The sequence below is a fragment of the Brachyistius frenatus genome, unplaced genomic scaffold, assembly GCF_029030835.1.
Source record: "Brachyistius frenatus isolate BFR_SWC_R1_liver_20210118 unplaced genomic scaffold, ASM2903083v1 Contig_88, whole genome shotgun sequence".
NCBI lineage: Eukaryota > Metazoa > Chordata > Actinopteri > Embiotocidae > Brachyistius > Brachyistius frenatus.
The window spans coordinates 1,048,199-1,068,865 of record NW_027210687.1 but is presented as its reverse complement, the minus strand read 5'-3'; the positions used below and the strand labels follow the sequence as shown (position 1 = coordinate 1,068,865).

The following is a 20,667-nucleotide window of genomic DNA, read 5'->3' as shown; positions in this document are numbered from 1 at the left end:
CAATGATATCCCCAAAAGCCTTGGCGGGGTTGCTTTGATCAAAGTACTTTGATTTGGCATTAAAGGTTCAAACATTGAACATACTGTGCATAATACCAAATAAACAGAGGTTTTAAACATAGATATTAGACATTCCTGCACAGCAAAAAGATGCAACTAAACCGAATTAAAATGATATTCTATTCATAAGCTTTTTACAGAAAATAATGTATTTAGAAGTAGCCCATTTGTGATCACCAACATTTCACATACCTCCATACAGTACCTATAATTTCATATTTTTCTCAGCAACTGTGACTGCTTACAGATACATTTAGTGATTGTTACATTGAGTAACTATAGTTACTCCCCAACACTGGAGCCAACCATAATACTGTATAACATGATAATATAACATAATGTTTAGCTACTTTTTCTTTCGATGGTTGATTTGAATGAATCTGTGTTATTACACTGAAACAGAACATTGAAGTTCTGGTTTCACATCAGCTCTTTGTATGACTTTCTTCAACAAACTGTTACACTGAAACAAGCTGAAACTTTCAATCTAAACACGCCAGAAAACTCAATCTACTTTTCCATCTGTTCAGCTCAGGGCTGTGAACCAACAACAAATGTTTCTTTTAGTTGCCTTAAATAAAGCTTTAATTGGTTTGGGTTTACTGAGCTGCCAGATTATCAATGACGGCAACCATTCAGCCAGCTGAAAGGGCCCTGCCTCCAATACTCCAAAATAAATTCCATCACTGTGATTTGTCGGTACAATTAGACAAAGGAGATTTGAAATTAGAGAGATAAAAAATTAAAAAACATTGAGGGCACACAATCATGAATGGAAAGACATGATGGAACAGGAAGACAGAACAATAATCCAGGGTATATGAGTCCTCTCTCATCCCTGTGCACTCGGCTCATCTTGGCTCAAACACCACAGCAATTAATTACCTGCAGGCACATTACAGACACCTGCGGTGATTTATGGAGCCTTTTATGGAAATGCACAACACTGATGGGTCAAGCTCGGGATACAATAGAAGTGAGTAAAGAAGTCAGTAAAAGACAAATGAGCTAAAAGAACAGAATCCCCTCGTATACCTCCCCAGACCCAGAACATGTTAATTTCATTTCATGTGCATTGGACACAGTTGTAGGTCATCTCACTCAAAGTCTGCCTACACACACACACACACACACACACACACACACACACACACACACACACACACACACACACACACACACACACACACACACACACACACACACACACACACACACACACACACACACACACACACACACACACACACACACACACAGATGCTAGCCTACATTGGGCTGTTGTTGCATGTTTTTGTTGCTTGTGCCCATGGGCTCTTTTCTCCCTCTGTTCTCTTCATCGCCAGCAGAGAGAGAAAGACAGAAAAAAGAACTCATCTTCATTATTTTTTGTTGTTGCGCAGAACTTCACTCCATCCCTTATGTCTGCGTGAGAGATTTCATCTACCAAACAATGTATATGCAACTCATTTTGGCTGATACAAGATCAGTGGGTTAGCTGAAGCTCTCACCTACAGAAAAGTGGAGCAGGTATAGTGTTGCCTCCGTGTGTTGCTCAAGGACACACAAAGCAGGACACATGGCTGTTGGTGAAAAATATCAGCTGCTGGGGAACAAGCTTGTTCCTGTCAGCCATGACATGCTTCCTCAAGCTAACATCACCCTGCCAAAAGGATGAGATTTCAAAAGAGTATTTTAATGGTTTACAGGGGGAAAAAAGATGTGGTCCATATAACAGTTCAGACCAGGGAACGTATTTTACTGGGCAACTTTTTGAGTTGGATATCAGTTTGTTAAACAAACAGTTGGAGTCTCAGCCAAGGGCTATCTGTTCCAGGCTTATGTAAGTGATGGACTTGTATAACTCGACAATCTTGAAATCTGTGTTTTGTACCACTGCAGCCCATTTTATACCTAATAACGTGGAATACCCGAATAATCAGGGTAAGAAATTGTTGGAGAATTCCAAACAGAACTGGCCTATATTGAATGTTCTTGTTGTACTTGTGTTGTTCCATTAGTGGACTGTGTTTTGTGTTGCAATTAAGAAAAAGTAATTAAAAAAACATGGAAAATTCTGAACACGAAAATGCTAATGACAAAAAAAAAAAGAAAGAAATCCAAAGAGAATAAATGGAGTAACAGGTGCAAACAGATTCTACAATATTAGCTCAGTGTAACATGGCAAAGGTCAAAAAGTAATTGATTTAAAATTTTAAGTGGTTGACAAAAGGTTGAACAAATGCAGTGTAAGAAGTAATATTTCAGCATAGCACTTTTTTTGTGTGCCTAAAATTGGACTATTACAGTACTATTATATGACTCCAATATAATAGGACAAATGAAAAGGTCTTCAACTGTGTTGGAGGTGACGCTGAGACAGTTAAAAGTCTGTCTGAATGGCTTAAAAGCTCTTAGTGATATAACACCCAGAGGGTTGAAATCAGGCAAGCAGAACAGATCAATACAATCACATCACATCGTCTCCACAAAGTGCATGAGACAGCACTTAATGACACTATTTCTATACACATGGAGTTAGGTTATAGATTATTTTGGTTGTTAAGATATTAGTCAGAAGCCTCCTCTCAGATAATGATGACAGTTTTGTAGGGGTATTATCTCCACAATGTTAAGAAAACGAAATAAGATGAATTCTGTCTGTGAGCACTTCAGGTGCTTGTTTATGCACCTTTCAGATTGTAAAAGATGAACTGTGGAAACAGGTAAAGTTAACAGTAACTACTTTCCAACATCCACAATCACACACATACATAAACACACTCCATCTCCTTCACCTAAACATGTCCAGCTCGGTATCACGGCAAAGCTTGTATAACACCCGTCAATCTGCAAGATGATTGTGTGTCAGTGTCACGTTTTGCCCGGCCAAGGTGTGAATGAGCAGGTTCAAAGGTCATGTGTCAAAGTACAAAGAGTGATGAAGTCCACATTAGGGAGGTAGGTCGGGGGTGGTTGGATGGTTCATAACCAGGTCTTTCAAGTCCATGAGAAAATGTTGTTGATTTAATTTAAGTAACATAAGTTGGTCGCATAATAAAAAGAAAAAAAAAAGTCAATACAAGCTGATTACAGCTTTAAAATAGATTCAGTCAAGGGGAAGATGACTGTGGCAGTAGCACAAGCGTCTATCAGTGTGTCAATAGAAAGCTGCAGTGGAGTGGCAGTGAGCCTCGGTGAGGATTCAGAGGTTAAAGACCCCCACAGTCAAGAAATGCCTCTGACACTGAGTGGAGAATTTAAAATGATCTTTTTAAATACATTCATACAATTTGTGTGAAAATTCCCTGCAGGCCCTGTAAAAGTTGTAAGTGGTTATTACGTGTCGGAAGTTTTAAGCACCAGAAATTTTGGGCAGTATAGTGCAAGAGGAAGAAGTGGAGGAGGAAGATACCTAAAACAGACATGTGAAAAGATTAAACTGTCATTATGTGAGCTCTAAAGGGGGATTCCTGTAGAAAAAAAAGAGCCTAAAATTACTTTTAAATTGACACACTAAGCATGCAATATGTACTAACAATTCATAATTTGTTTTTTAGAATTCATGAAAACTCCCCTAAAAAGGTTAAAATACTGCTCCTATTCACAACCAATTATCAGGTGGAGATGCACTTTAAAAGACATTTGAACCTTACTGAGCAGGGCAGCAGGGCCTTAATCAATATATTACAACATTAGTTACTTACTGGCTTGGGAATCTGTCTCATTTAAACTGCGGTCAATACTTGCTGCCAGCTGAGTAAACAGGACTACAATCACTCTACAATTCCTGATTACATTTTATTTCCATCTTGCTTTGAGGCTTTGGGAACCATTGATGTCACTGAGTGCAAATAGCACCATCACAAGTGTGCCAACATGAAACCACTGGGATCGTTCAGCACACACACGAAACACACGGATCTATTTCGGATTGTTTGAAAAGTCGATCATTCCGGCTCCGCAGATCATCTACATGTCACATGCTGTATGTTAAGACTGCTGAGGGGTTTATAGTCAAAATGATTTGCTGTTGCGGTGTTTGCTCACCAATGAAAGATCATATAAGTACAAGACATTTTTGTTACAATCATCAGATGCATATGCTGGTTATAACCTTTAGCATAACAATTTATAATTCAATTATATTGTTTTGTGTTTTGTTTTATGAATGTTGATATGCAAGGTAAAGTAAAAATACAATAGTACATCAGATTATCTTTTTACTAGCAAATCCCTGCAGTTTTTACATTAGGTATTGTAATGTTTCAAAATGTATCATTATTGACACTTCAGTGATGCAATCAGGACCGAGGCGCTTGCATGTCGTATAATATTGCTTAACTGAAAGTCTGGATGAACACAAGCATGCACATGTTGTATTAATGTAGACATGAAGCTATCCTTTAACATGCACATTGCACTGCAGCTAAGAACACCCGATAACACTTCAGTCTTGCAAGAAAATTGCATGTACTTTAAATTTTTTATAACCACAGAGTATCTCAGATTTTAGCATCCTTTCTGAACAAAGCATGCGCTTTTACATCACGCATGGCGAATATCCTATTTTTAGGTGAGTGTGATGCCATTCACCCTTCAAAGGCTCTTCTTAAGGCATCGGCCTTTTGTGTGAACAGACGAATGATAGGAAAGTATAGTGAGCTAAACTATGCTACTTTGATCCCCTTTTCCTCCTAATAATAAGACCCCATTTCTTCCTGGGCTCCTTTAAAGTAGTTGAGGATAATTATGAATTTTGTTGGCTGGGGTGTGCGTGGGTGTGTGTGTGTGTGTGTGTGTGTGTGTGTGTGTGTGTGTGTGTGTGTGTGTGTGTGTGTGTGTGTGTGTGTGTGTGTGTGTGTGTGTGTGTGTGTGTGTGTGTGTGTGTGTGTGTGTGAGTGAGTATGTGGATGTTTGAAGAGGTAAAATAAAGATTCCCACTGGATGGATATGTATGGCACACAACAGCTTTTGATAGAAAAATCTATGGGGAAACACTCATGGTCTAAGACACACACTACAGCAAATGGACACACACACACACACACACACACACACACACACACACACACACACACACACACACACACACACACACACACACACACACACACACACACACACACACACGGAAGGGAGGGCCAGGGGGAAGCTGACCGTGCCAATTGTTTGTCTCTCTGAATCAAATGAGAGGTGATTTTCTGAGGACCAGAAGGGAGAATAGAAAATGACAAAATAAACGAGTGCTCTTTTCTCTCTCTTCTCTTTCTTTCATCTGCCTCTCCGTAGAAGAAGAATGATCTGCCACAGTGTTTTTGTCGAGCTGGCTGACACAACTGCTCACACAAACATTCCCTCTTGCTCTTCCACACACACACACACACACACACACACACACACACACACACACACACACACACACACACACACACACACACACACACACACACACACACACTATGCACCACTCTGTTTGGACCACACTGTTGCTGCTGCTGTGTGATCTGATGAATGACACCCCCATTTCAATTAATGCCCCTCCTCTGTGCCTCCAGCTGCCTTTGAGGCTGTCCCTTGCGCTACTCGTCTTCCAACCACCGCCTTAAACCACATCTAAGCGAGGTGTCCACGCTCGTCACGGGCTGGCTCCATTTTTGAACTGGAACCCCAGCAAAAAATGGTGATAAGTAAGCTCTGGTTCTTTGCTCTTACAAGGCAATTAAAGCCAAAGTGAAGGCCAAAGGGCAGAGAGAAGAGTGGATGGGTACACGTAGTTAAATAGGCTGGAGAAGAGAAATGTGGTCATTGTGGTTTCACTCCAATCACATGATGTAACACAGCCTGTCAGTCACTGTGAAACCCGACTCTGAGTAGTGTTGAATTCCCTCTGAGGCCACTGTCAGAATTATTGTAATAAATGTCTCTCAACACGTTTTTTGCTGTGTTTTTAATACAAAGTGAATGGCTAAAGGGGGATATTCTACGAAAGCCTCATGTGTCATCTTGTTTAGTCATTTTCCAAGATAGTTGGCTGGAAGCTCTTCTGCTCTGAGTTCACTTGTGCTCAACTATAATAGCCCAAATAAAAAACGATGTTGTGTCTGGTGGGCCGCCACAAAAATCAATACATCTTCTCAAACATTAAAGTTCCTCTAAAAACTCATCTTTGTTCATCAAAATGACATATTTAAAAGTTATTTTCAAGAAAATAATCCCGAGGCCTTAAAGTGGCTTCGATGTAACTCCACACTTTTTGCTCAGAATTTACTAAACTATGAAACTATGAATATGTAAATTGCCCCAGTCTCTATCTCCACCCACTCTGCGCGGGTGGCGGGATGGGTGCTTAGGTATGTGATGTATGAAACCCTGGCTGTCTGACTCAATGTTTTTGAGACAGTCACCAAAGTGGACATGCTCAGCATGGCACCGACTGCAAATTTCACTCAAGATGTCTTCTTGGAAAATAAAAAAAAAGCACCACATGGACATGTTAACAGTTGGTTTTCATTGGAGGGGATCTTTAACACTGGAAAAATAAAAGTCTCTTCTCTTATGTCTGGATTCCAGCGGGCCTGGCTGTGTCACATTGCAGCTGCGACTTGGCTTCTGGAGCGGACCGCAGCCAGTCTAGACAATGCTTGTGACCAAATGCTACAGCACATTTCAGAAGGGTCCAATCAATGGCTGCTCTTCACTCTGCTCCTCTAAAAATACACGCCCAGTTGATCAGCTGGACAGGAAGTAAGACACATGAATGGTATAGAGCCTCTAATCCGTTTTCAAAATAAAACACCCTGTGCCAACAATATCACAACCATTACTTCCGTGTCTACCCGCTGGTTATTCAAGTAGCAGGAGAAATGTGTTTTTATCTTGCAAACATGCAGTTTATGTGAAATATTAATAGAGATAGATAGAAAAAACTGATATGGATAACACATTTTTTTAACAGCTACAACATAGGTCTTTAATCCATGTCGTTCATGAATGGACTTTACTGTATTAACTTTGTCTGTAAGCTACAATATGACAAAGTAGGAAATAAACGCAATCAAAACAACCAACAAAAAACACTCCATTTAAGTACGTATCTTACGTTGTCATGCTAAAGGCACAAAAATAAGGAAAAATTACCAAATCAGCAAGTCAACAAACTCGAGCAGACAAAATGCTCTGTCTTTGAAACGCTCCTGGTGGGTAAAAAACTGTGCGAAAGATGGAACAAAACAGCGTCGCAGTGGAGGTCATCCACTCAGGGCTTTCAGTATGACAGTAAATTCCAAAAAAGTTCCAGCCTCAAAGATATATATACATATAAATGAATAAATAAATAATAATCTTTTCTTATCTAATTTGGTGTGGTGATTTTCAAAATAAAACAAAGTACACTGTAGCAGGAGCACTGTTGTACAGTAAAGTAATTTTACTGACTGAATGCATCTGCTGAAGACTTTCAGGAGACAAGTGATCCACAACTATTACATTATCTGTACTGTATGTGACGCATACCGCTAGAAGTCAACATCAGAGAGAAACTGAAACAGTAATGTAACAACAGTGATATAAAATGTGCTGATTGCATGGGAATTGAAAAAGGGACATTCCCCTGACATGAAAAGAAAGCATTGCATGTTTAGTTTACTACCTGGGGACCACTGCCCATGTGTTTTTCTAAGGTCATCTACCAAGAACCGGTTTTAAATATTAATTAGTTTGATTTATACTGGTAGCAGCAGAACAGTTTAGAAATAGTTACAATTATTCTTATGTATCTAACAAAAAGCTGAAGGAGAGAGAAACACGCAAAAGGGGACAGAGAGAGAAAAGCTGTAGCCAATGGGGGAAAAAAGAGCGGCAATAAGGCGGATTGTTGAGGAAGAGAAAAGTGTTTGTTCGAGAGTAAAATGGTGTGAAGAAGGAGTGAAAACAGATGGAATATAATGGATATGGAGGGAACGAGAGGTGTAAGGCACGAGGAAAGGTAAAAGGAAGGTGGCAGATGGTAAACTGAGCTGTAGCGCAAATGGCCTCTTGATGCTCTGTTGGACCGACTTGCACATGCACAAATACGCCAGGTCAGGAAGCGGTCACACCACAAAGGCCTCACTGGCAACACTTGCACTTGACTTACAAAACACAAACACAGGAGAACAAAACTTCATCTCCATTTCATATTTCCATAAAAACATGAACGCTTCCATTGAGACCAGTCCTTGTAGAGCATTTCACTACATCCTATAGGATATCACTACGTATATCTTTTAAAAAAAATGTTTTATTAATAAACAAAAGATTAATATCATGTAGGTTGAGTTGCAGAATTTTGTTTCTGTTGCCAAGAAGCTGGCAAAATTTCACCATATATATCTGTGCTTAAATGTCCTCCATTACAAGACCTTAATGATTGCTGCCCTGCATGGATATTGTGGTTTGTATATTGTTTATTTATGAGGACCAATGCACATTCATCAACACATCAAATCAATGGAAATGTGCTGGGGGATAGCTCAAAAGCTAATTTGCAACTATAGTTTTGACACAACTAAAAGTGATAAATAATGGGAAGTCTTTACTACATAAAAAGTTACAATCTCAAAAAGAGAGGAAATGTCTTTGACCTGCCAACCCTAAACTAACAATACAGTGACAAGAATTTAAAAAAAAAATTAACGTATAAAAGCAGGTAAGTAATGATTAGATATGGTATATGACTAGATTCTGATATACGATTTAAAAAAAAAAAAACACGTTTTACAGCTTCCTACTTGTATTTCCATGGGAAGGTTGTTGCTCTTACAGCAACAATTCCACTTCATTTTAAAACAATGCATGTATTATATCAATAGAATAAACCTAATCTCTAAACTGGATTTTCTAAAGTTTTGGTCTCTACAGACAGATCCTGAAGTTTTTGTGATAACAGGGACCTGGCTGTCAGATGAAATTCTGGACTCTGATATCTAGTTGAATGGATACCAGGCTGATGGGGAACGGCAGAGGCGGTGGTGCAGCACTCGACTCTAAGAAACAATTTGACACTTCTGTTTTATTGTCAGCTTTGAACCCAAAGCAATTTGAATGTTTGGTACTTGATGTCCACATGAAGTGGCTGTGGCACCCAGCTGAAGGTGAGGGGAACACAATTCCCTCTTTGTGCTCCACAAAATGACACACTAAACAATGAACACGTTATTCTCTTATTCATCATATGAACTGGTGGAAATGGTAGATTCAAATTTAGACAACAGATTATAGGATAGAGATTATTATCTATATGTCAGTGAAGAAAACCCAACCTAATGCCAGCAGTTGTTCAAAAGCCTCCTTGATTGACATTATGTTAACAATCAAACGGACATACCCTGCTGTTGGTGTTCTTGCTATTGATCACAGCACCATGCAGTGATAACAATTCTGGTCAATCAGGCCTTTTTTTTCAGAAATTGACTTTTTAATCTACCTAGTCAACTCAAAGAAAGTGGAGCTGATCAACGTAATCCCAGGCTCTTACAATGTGCTGGTCCGATCAGCGTCTATCCACAAACATATTTTTAATCTAACTTTAGTCTAGCTCTAGTTTTACCAATGCATAAAGGAGGCAAAACACACAATGACTACAATAAAGGGTGGAGACTTCTGTTGTGTATGAACGGTAGGTAGCACCGTGAAGTGCCTGAAGCAGGGGGAAGATATAACAGTCATGAGTAAGTATTCCAAATGTTGTTGCTCGATCAACAGCGGCACCAGAGTTACTGACGTTTCTTGTGACCACTAGTCCGGGTGCACGGCGATTTCACGTATCAAAGTTTGTGTCAAACTTTTGGGGAAAGGAAAGAAATTGCAGGGAGCCAAATTCTGTGAGTAGTGGTGGTGAGCAGCAACGATTGGGTTGTTGCCGATGAGAAACTGTTTCCGATGTGCAGTGAGTGGGCATGTTATCATGTTATCATGTTGGAGAACCAAAGTGCCATTGTGACACCGAATGTTTTCCCTCAGATGCCTAAGATCATCAGAGTAGAACTCGGTATTGACAATCTGACCCTGTGGAACGAATTCGTTCTGTCCCTCTTGAAATGCGAATGCCACTCAAAAACATCTCATTGCTTCATTGCTGTAGGCTTTATGAAGTATTCCAAGGGCTCGTTTGCAGATTTACAAAGTTTGTCACAAAATTTGTTGTGAGCCCTCCGATAATATTCATGGCAAAATCGGCGTGCTACCCAGACCAGCGCGTGATACATGTGCTGATTTTGATCATACTACGAAACTTGGCATGCTTACTCACAAAGGTTATAGCTTCCCGCTGCTCGGTGCACGTCACACTTGTCTGAACATGTTGATCCACCCTTGTAGTACATCTCAACATTACACCCAAAATGAAAATTCGATTTATTGAAGGAATGAACATTTGGTTTAGTAAACTGGGAAACACATATTACTCTGAATAATGAAAAATAAATCAATACTGTCAAATATGTAATTTTGAAACTGGCTTTAATCGTTCATTTACTTGCTTTTTGAGCTTTGTAGCGTTTTTAAAAATTCTGGTTTTGCCTGCAATAACTAAAAACTGGAATTACAACTACCGTATTAACAAAACTGGAAATGAAGTACTCCCTTAATAAACTGCATAAAAACTTAGACTTGGAGGAGACTTTCTATAAATATGCAGAAATGTATGAATTAATGATATATAGTATAAACAGCAGCCTTATTCCTGTAATCCTCTTGATAAAAAAGCCTCATATTTCTAAGTGAATCCTGCCTGTATTTCTTCACCACAGATTAAGGTAAAAGCCATCTTCAGCTGCAAAATAAATGGAGTCGATGGAGAATCAGCCGGCACCCTTTTTTCATTTCCAGTATGATAATCCAATATCGTCGACCGACAAAAGAGGTTAGTTGTATATAAGGTGAGGAAGACACAGAGCCTGGTGTGTATTTTGTGAATTTTGACAGGACAGCAAGCCTTGTGAATGGTGAAATTTTATTCTAATCGCTCTACAGAGAGAGAGAGAGAGAGAGAGAGAGAGAGAGAGAGAGAGAGAGAGAGAGAGAGAGAGAGAGAGAGAGAGAGAGAGAGAAAGAGGGAGAGATAAACAGTGCCACTGTACAGAAGAGCTCTTGTGAAATTCACACAAAAAATATTGTTTTTACTCTTTATCATTTATAATTCTCCATGATGATGTATTCCAGTATGAATTTACAAGCGATGTATACAGGTGTCATTTCTAAATATATTCAAAATAGTTCCTTAAAAGTCTTTGAGGAAGTATTAGTTTTTTTTGTTTTTGTTTTTAAAAAAAAGCTCTATTCTTACAGCAAACCATAAAGAAAGAGGTCTTGTATCTTTGGAGGGAGAGCAGACTCAAAGTAGAGGGTTGCTTTTTTTTCTTCTATCTTCTTTACAGTTGAAGTCCTGACTACACATGATAGAGAGGGAAGAGAGAAGCAGAGCTGGTGATATAGTAATTCTCACCTGCCATTGGAGGAAGAGCAAGGATGTCCCGCCATACCAAGCCAAGCCCTGACCCCTGACCCGCCACTCCATTGGGCGAAACGTGGCCTGATAATGACCCGTAAACCAATGAGGAAGTTGCACTAGAGTCAGGTCCTTGCCTTCTCCCCCAAAACAGCAGCAGCATCTTCATCGTGTTAAACACAGATAATTTTTTTTTCCTCTCAAATATGTATATACTCACACCTGGTTACAACGCATTAGTGATCATAACATCATAACAAAAATAACAAACCAAAAAATTAAAAGAAACATAAAACATTAAAATTGTTACATCTGGGGTTGCATGCCATCACCTCATTATTTATCATTAAATGTAATTAAAATACATTTTTGCCATTAAAAAGAGCAGGGTTGTCATCACAAGGGTGTGTCTGAGAGTGTTTTGTGTGTGTGTGTGTGTGTGTGTGTGTGTGTGTGTGTGTGTGTGTGTGTGTGTGTGTGTGTGTGTGTGTGTGTGTGTGTGTGTGTGTGTGTGTGTGTGTGTGTGTGTGTGTGTGTGTGTGTCGGAACATAAAACAGCATCAGTTTACATGACAGTTCTGTAAAAGTAGAACAAAATTGAACAAATTGTCATGAGTTCATAAAACGCAAGGGTGCCATTTGATATTTTTTACATGTGCATATTGTTCACTTGTCAGCTCACGCAAGCAGCATGTGGAGATAAATATGATAATAATAAATATGCAGATAAGATGCAAAAAAGGACAACATGTTGCTCATCAGTCAACATTGGGTAAGCTGATTGGGAAGCAAGGAGAGGTTCGCTGCAGTATTCCAAGAGTACAAAAGGGCGATATGACAGTGGTCGTTAAAGATGTTAAAAGATGGAGCTTCAATTGAAACACAGTGGCTAATGCAGTCGACTGCCGTTAAAAACCATGGAGAGGAAAGAAAGAGATTCCCGTTTGAGTATTCCGATTTTAAGGTTAACATCCTTCACTCTGTTAAGGGCGCTCAGTTTGGCAAGAAGTGGAGCTGCTGGCGACACACCCCACACTGAGAACATCTCAGCCCCCCTACCACCATCCCTTCTTTCCCTCCTTCTCTTCCTCTTCTTCTCTCTTTACTTGGGTTGCATGAGCTCAGGCAAAGAGCCGAACTGGAAGACCTTGGACTGGTAAACATCAAAAGGAGAAAAGTTTGATTCTGCTTTGTGGCCGCTATAAATGTTTTTTTTTTTTTTTTTTTTTTTTTAAAACTTTTTTTTCTATAAAAAACCTGCGGCACATCCTGTTCTGTTGCTACTAGTTATAGCTCCCCCAGAACGCACAGAATCATCCTGAGGTATTTTATTTGATACAATTTGGCTTTGTGAATCCAATCAATCAAGCAAATAATTCAGTTAAGGTGGTAACATGATTTTTTTTTTCTTCTTTTGACTGTACAATTTGTACAGCGTAATGCTACAAAAAAAAAAGTTGTTTGTGGGCACGCGTGTACATGGAAATATATTCATGTGCAAGTCATATTCTGCTAAGTGTTATTCAAAAAAACAAAACAAACAAACAAATGCATAAACAATTAGATTAGTGACCAAATGTTCTGGTTTTAACTTCAAGCTTACCCAAGTTATGCCATGCACACGCACGTCTTACCCCACACTAAGATGGATACATGATTGATGAGCACATAACAGTGGCGCCTCATCGGCTCCATCCATCTTGTCCCGCCCACCCCGTCCCACGTCCCACCCAAACAACGCTACGAAGTTAAACAAGGGATCCACCTCAGGTAGTCTTCGCATTCCTCAAGAGCCCTGGTTGATTGTAGATCAACAGTTCAAAAGTTGGTTCATCAAAAATTCTCAACACAATCCCCAGTTAGACTGTAGTGGTTAAATACTATATAGCAGCGCTCTTGCTGGACCAACCAACCAAAGTTCGATTTCACAAAACCCAAAAGAAATAAAGTGAAGTGGTTTTACAATTATCAAACACTCTGGTGGTGTGTCATGTTGATGGAGGAAGGGAGGAAGGGAAGAGGAAAGAAGGAAGGAATCCGTGTTTTTCAAAGCTAATACCCTGTTTCTCAGTGGCAGGGAGGTCAAAAGACAAAAACACATCAGTGCCCACTTCAGACAGGGTGGCAGTGGACACAGTTGTCATCTCATCCTTTTCTCCCTTGTTTATCTCCTCTTTTCTCTCTTCCCTTCCACCATTCTCGTGCTCTGTTGCAGCCACAGCATGACACAGGTTTACTAAGCAAAAAGGTCAAGGTTCAAAGTCTCGATTGTACATATATCCATCCACCACACAAGACACAGCCCCTTTCGAAAAAACATGTAAAATATGTGTCTGAGAGTGTATATGTGTGTGTATTTTCTCTTCTCCGACACAGAAAGAAATCAACACATGCAAAATAATCTACTACTCTTGATGGTATTTTTCAGTAAGCTATGCTTTTCCAAAAGCAAATGTGGGAGAGAGGTTTTTTAAAACTAATGGCTATTGTGCTACCAAATAAGCAAACACTAAAATCCTACATAGGGGGATCCGGATGCCAGAATCCCTAATAAATCTTATAGTTCAATAGAATAAAAAAGCCATACTTTGCAATTATTTTTCTATGTGCATTGCCACAAATGAAATGCCCATCAACTGCCTCAGGTTTCCCTGCTTGTTCTGCCCTTTTCTATCAGTCATTTTGTCAGTCTGTCTTTTATCTGTCAGTCTGTAAACAATACTCATTGATAGCACCTACGTTACTCTCAGCTTTTCATCACTGTCATGTCCCACAGCCTGCGCTTAAAAACCCTATCTGGACCAAGCACACGACACCTAACTGCCAACAACGACTGGACGCTCCACTCGTCTCCTTCCTCCCTCTCGCTTCTCTTCCACTGCCAGGTGTCTCAGTGGCCATATTTGTCAGAATAACGAGCAGCAGACTGTTGGACTATCTCACTGTGACGCTCCTAATCCTCCCGGGATGCCTCCACGTCGAGCACACCCACCTGCTCTCTCTGTCAGGCCTATTCTCCTCAAACAGTGAGCCCGAAGTTTGACAGTGGAGGTGGAAAGGAAACATGGGAGACGGAGGGTAGGCGGTGGTCAGAGAGGTCATCTCCTCTCTCCCTTCGGTCATAAAATGTCTCCCATCCTCCTCACCACCTCGTCACACATTTCAATCCTAAACCAGCTGACACTTTACCAATAACTCTCACAGGAGTCCTGCGTTATTGTAACTTACACCTTCTCGGTCCCACTACTGGGACGATGCCGTTTCCTACCCCGTTTCAAAACCGAAGGGTTAATTATTCCCCTTCCTTTCACACCAGGATACCTTATGGCAGAGTGCTGGCCATGCAGCCAACTCATTGGTACATGGGACAGAATGGACAGAAATGGTGATATCATCTGCAAAGAGAGTAGTAGTAATACCATCATACCCAAGCGGGCACAAGTTCTTTTGGATTACAATGTCGAAGAGAAGAAGAAAAAACGTAGTGTGGCTATGGCATCCCTTAGTGGATAACATAGTTGATAAATTATAATACAAACCCAGAGAGGAGTAAGAAGGAGAGAACACATTATTTCTTTTATCAACTAAACATCTGACTCCAGACTGGGAATTTTTTTATACACCCGTCTATTGCTAAACTGGGCTGAGTTTAGGACGCCGCGTGGGGCTGGGTATGCACTAGTCTTATTGGCTGAGTAAGGCATCACATGCTCTTTATTGTACATGTCATTAGCTATCCGCCCGTCCCGTGAGCAGTATGAAGTGGTGGATTTAACGGAAGAGCGGAGATTGTTCGCATCGTTGCGTGCTTTGATGGGGGCTGCTCCTAGGACCGTTGCAGGAGAAGCCACCGCCAGCTGTTTGTAAATATCAGAGGAGCTACGCCCATGGACCAGTCTGCTGCTGGTATCATCCCTCAGCGAGTGGCTGAGGAAAGGGTTATCCGAGCCATGGGCCGGGTACAGGGACTTGCTCCTCTTGCTCTCCTCTAGGTTGTGGTTAAACAGCATGGATTTGGACCCAGTGCCAAACAGTCTGCCGGAGTAGGGACGCATGCCGAAGAGGTTCGCATAGTGCGAGTCAGATGCGGAGTCCAAGAAGCGATCCTTCTCCTTGAGGCTGACACTGCGTGCCGGTCGGCCCAGGTCTACATCCTTGGGCTTTTCGAGCATGATGTTATCAAAGGAGTGCTGACGACTCAGCCTCAAGCGGTTTCTCTTTTGGACATGCGGCCCGTCTGTCTGTGGCCAGTACAGACCAAACATTTCGTCCGGTTGCTGCTGCTGTTGGTGGTGCAGGGTGGGACTGAGCAAGGGGTCTGCAAGGAGCTGGTCCTCAGTAATGTCATACAGGTTGGCCTGGTGGAGGCATGCTTCACACCGATTATAGGGTGAGCGTGTGGCAGAAGCCGAGGCAGATACAGTGGGGTTGTACGCCCCTCCCGGTGGGTAGCCAGCGGTCACTTTGGACAAGCAGGAACGGCAGTGTGTCTGTTTGTAGCGATCAATGGATTCGTGTGGGGACAGGTTTTTCTCTTTCAGATTGTAGTGTTTCGAGTAAGCAGGGTCTGGGAGAAGATCCGAGTCTGTGTGATGCAAAGGTGAGGAGTTCAGGTGAATGATGGGCTGCTCACACTTCCTGTAGTTGTCGCTGTGGTCGGAGTAGATTTCGGGGTAATCCAAATCATCTGCAGCAAGACCGCGACTCTCGCGGTAGTGAATGGGGTCTGAGTGGAGGCTCATTTCTCGGTCTGAGTCGATAGTGTAGATTTTCTCTCCTCCTACTCCTCTCCCAGTTTGGTTGGGTACGCCGGTGACCTGCTTAGTCTTTAAGTAGGACAGCTCCACTTCACTGCAGTCCCTTGGGTATTTCGACGTCACCGATCTTTTTTTTAAGTTGTCCTTGGGTTTCAGGTGCTTGTTATTTTCTGGGTCCTTGTAGGAGGCCGCCCTGCTAGAACAGTCGGAGATGTCAGAGTGGGCTGTGTCCTCAGGGAGGTAGCGCTGGGTCTTCATCGACATTCGTGGGTCTGGCATCAGCATGTCAGGCATCGGAGGGGGACCAGGTGGCCCCGAACGGAGCGTGTCCACTGACTTCTTCCACAGCGTTCTGGGTGGCTTGGCGTTGGTCTGGACTGCGTCAGCACTCACAGCTACCTCCACTGTGTTGGGATTGGCATCGTTCAGGGTCAACGGATGCTGGCCTCCCTGGAAGATGTAGTTGTTAAGGTGATCTTTGTGGCGGTTGGCAAGATAAGACTGCAGGTCACCGGTGTCTCCATAGATCATGTCTTTGGGAGCGTAGCTTCGGTTGTCGGCGTAGATGAAGTTTCCCTTCTCTGCCATCATGTCCATGATCATGGGGCCGGCTGAGTGCATGAATTCTCGTTTGGGCGAGTTCATGCGGGACCCACTCAGGTTCGACATGTTGGTCATCTGTTTGGCAGACTTAATGAGCTTCAGCATTTTGTCCTGGGGGCTGAAGTCCATGTCTGTCTTTTTCTTCATGTCAATGTGGACACCATGGATGCAACTCCAGATTCCCTGCAAAAAGACATATGGATGAACGAGAACAAAGGAGCAGGGAGATACGTAATGAGAGATGAGATGAAGAAAGGGAGAGAGATAAAATGAATGAGAAGTGTGAAAGAAGTACAGAAACAAACAGAATGAGGATTACTTTAGCCAAACATATCTATGCTTTTTATGTTTTATAAAATCTATTTAAATGGCAGTGATTTAGCAAATCATAGCAAAGCGGTATTGTTTGAAAAAAATTAGACTTTTTGGAACACGTTTTGCTCTTTTTGCATACAAATTCCAAAAGCGTCCTACAGCAAAGGTGAAAATCAATCTTATTTAAGATATGAACCCTCGAAGCAGACGTGTTTGATTAAGTTACAAGGATGAAAATTTAGGAAGTACTCAAGTAGAACAAATTCAGAGCTAATCATAAATATATTTAAACAACTAAATCTATCTAACAAGGCAAAGAAAAAGTCTCCAATAGCAGCATCTGTCCATCATAATCCAAAGTATAACTCCAATGAAATGAAAGAAGTCTTTCTGAAGCTTAACAGTATTTTACATCTGAAACCCTCTGTTTTGCAAAAATGTACAAGTGTCTTACATTAAGTAGAATTCATGAAAACTCAGTAACTTCGACCAGCTCTTCCCTGAAAGTACAAGAAGCTGGTTCCATGTGTCATATTTTTATAACTTAATAGCCCAAATCTCCCAAAGAAACAGCAAAATGCCATCACTTTCACCTTTGACCTTAGACTTCAACAAAGGTTGACAAGCCATTTACTAAAAGTAAGAGGCAGAGAGCTCTCACTTTATGACTTAAACTTTGGAAAAACAACAGCAAATTCTTTCATCACTGTGACCATTTCTCGGTTCACAAATACATCCTTAAAAATATCATATCAATCATATATCAATATCATACTAACAAATTCAAAGAGCTTTGTGGTTCAGTCCACATTTTGCAAAGCTTATCAACACAAAACAGGTCATTAAGAATATGTTTTGTTTCAAATTCCTCTTGAGACTGGCTTTGAAATAACATCTTCCACAAAGAACCTCATTTTCTCTTCCCTAAAACTTTTTTTTTTCTTCACTACACCACTCAGTTAACTTTTTAATAGCGAGTCGCACTCTGCTTCAAAAATAGTGCAGGGATACTGCAGTGCTTTTAGGGATGCATGTCCATGTCTTGTGCTCTCACATACAACAAAAGAGAACGCTGACCTTTTAGTAGATTGAGAGAATACATTGATTTAGTGTGGGTTGCCGTGATTTCACCCCAAAACATGCTGCAATTAGGATCTATTTTTGTAAATATCCAGGGCTGCCTCGTGATCCTCCCCTCCTGTCTTCATCCCCATCCTTCCCTCTCATCCTCCGCTGTGCAGCCCTCCCTCCTCCCTCCTCCCTCTTGTTTAACTCAGTTTCTTAGTTTACCAGAAGCTCTGTGTTTGTGTTGTGCATGCTCACGCTGCTCTCTTATTCTGACAGGCCCGTCTGACCCCAATAATGCAGCATTAGCCCCCAGTATAGTTGCAGTGCTTGGCTGCACCTCATAGCCTTGAACATGACCACTGTTAACCCAGTCAGACCACCCCGGGCTCCGATTTTCACACAACCAAATATTCGCATGCTTCATGGCCTGTTTCTGTGGTTTTCCTGTGTCTTCTTATGATTAAAAATTTAATTCTGTGTAAGATTGCAGCAGGTTTTTGTTCTCCCAAACCAGCAGAAATGCTAAAGACTGCTTGTAAAACATGGTCCCACAGGAAAATATACACCTCATACTGTACACACAAACCGATCCTTACCCTACTGATGGAGAACAGAAGACCCGGCGTGCCGGTGCAGACGCCGGTGAAGCAGTATCTCAGCCTCCAGTAGAAGAGGTGCTCAGAGACGAAGGTGATGAGGGAAAGGCCCATGGCTGTGGCCAGCATGTAGAAGACCCCTGCCATGTTGTCTACATCTAGCTGACTGGACATCACCTCGTTCTTCTCGTTGTGGCAAATTCCTGTCAGCCACTGGGCTTCCAGCTCCTCCATTTCACCTGGAAAATACCAGAGAGGCTCAAGTCTGTCACTGAATACCAGTGTGGGATTTGAAGAAACCTTAAACCATCAAATTGCAACGGTAGATATGATAAGAAAGTTTAGGCCCTCATACCTCGTGACATGGATCTGAAATTCACTGCTATAAAGACCTGCTGTAAATTATTGTAGTTGTTTTAAATAAATTGAATATAAGTAATGACATCATATTCTCAAATATAGTTACTAATTAAAAAGTATCATATGAATCAATGATATTTCTGTATTTTTGTTGTTGTAGTCTCCTGACATTTTTCAGGTGTTTGCATTTTTTGCAAGAAAATAATGAGATTTAAATATATTATTATAAATGATTGTGGCAAATAATATCTAGCTGGGTTACGCCAGACTAATGCTCAGAGCTTCAGGTATCTTCACGTTATAAGATACACTGCTCGCATTAGCGTTCGCTCAGCCACTCTGAAGGTCGGACCACTCAGTGACCAGTGTTGGTGGTTGAGTGCTTTTATCCCGCCCCTCTTTCACTGTGATTGGGTAAAAAGTGACAGTGACAAGTGTTGAACATTTTTCACCTCTCTGTGACCAGAGAAAAAACACCAAATGCTCAGTGTTTGAAAAAAAACACGGCACTCTCATTAAAAACAATTTAAAAAATATGTTGCGCTCGGGGAAACGACTTTGGGGGACACGCTAGGAAGGTTGGCGCATGGAAATTGGTTAAAATTAACCCGAGTCTATACCCAGTAGGATGGGATGAATACGAACGATTCCCTATGAAGTGTCAAGCTACATAATATCAGCTTTGAGGCAAATTTAGTTTCAAAATAACTTTGTCACTCTGTAAAGGTAGAATATATATATATTTTTTTACTTGTTTGTTTTCTCGGGTTTGTTTAAAATATATGTCTTTGGCTGTCAGCAGACGCTGGTCCGCTCTGTGTTGCCTGAGAAGGCAAAGAGATTGTTTATTTCGGTGTTAATAAAAGAAAGGTAGAAAGCAACAAAGACCTTATCTTTCCTCATTCCTCACTCTGTGTTCCCTTCCCTCCGCCCCCGCCCCTCCTCCCCGGCTTCCTCTGTGACATTTGGCGCGTGGCTAATCCAATCTGTGTCACTCAGGGCCCAAAAACTAAGGCTGCTAGTGGGGAAAGACAAATATCATGGTGGTGCTCATCTCGATGTCTTTGGGGCGGAGACTAACTAAGACATCATTAACCCTTTAATACAATTGAAGAACATTTGTCTCATGTCAGATTTGCTAATACACTAATAGATGTAGCCACGGTACATCTTTTTTTTTTTTTTTTTTTCCATTGTGACATGTTTGGAATTGGCTACAGAAGCAAATTAAGATGAATGAGATGTTTAGGTATCAACAGGTCACATTGTCTCTACTTTTTTCTAATCGAGTGCATTCAAGGGAAACGCTGTGGGGAGCTGCTGCAGCCTTCACTGTTGCTCTGACTCCAGAGGGAAGTATTGCTGAAATTCAAATTTTGTTCTCTTTTCAGCAGTCAGACAGCTCAAGCAATAGTCTGAT

The 20,667-nt window shown here is 41.2% G+C and overlaps 1 protein-coding gene across 2 annotated transcripts in view; it reads right to left on the bottom strand.

Moving 5' to 3' along the window:
* Positions 1–11,034: 11,034 nt before the first annotated feature.
* The window catches only part of grin2aa (glutamate receptor, ionotropic, N-methyl D-aspartate 2A, a), a 163,800-nt gene continuing 154,167 nt past the window's right edge, over positions 11,035–20,667 (bottom strand). For both annotated transcript variants that reach the window (XM_069710002.1, XM_069710000.1), the window contains 2 exons: positions 18,888–19,126; positions 11,035–17,091 (listed from right to left, as the gene is read on the bottom strand). In XM_069710002.1, the coding sequence (XP_069566103.1) occupies positions 15,133–17,091; positions 18,888–19,126 (2,198 nt within the window). In that variant the 3' untranslated portion in view covers positions 11,035–15,132. The remainder of the gene's footprint in view (positions 17,092–18,887; positions 19,127–20,667) is intronic.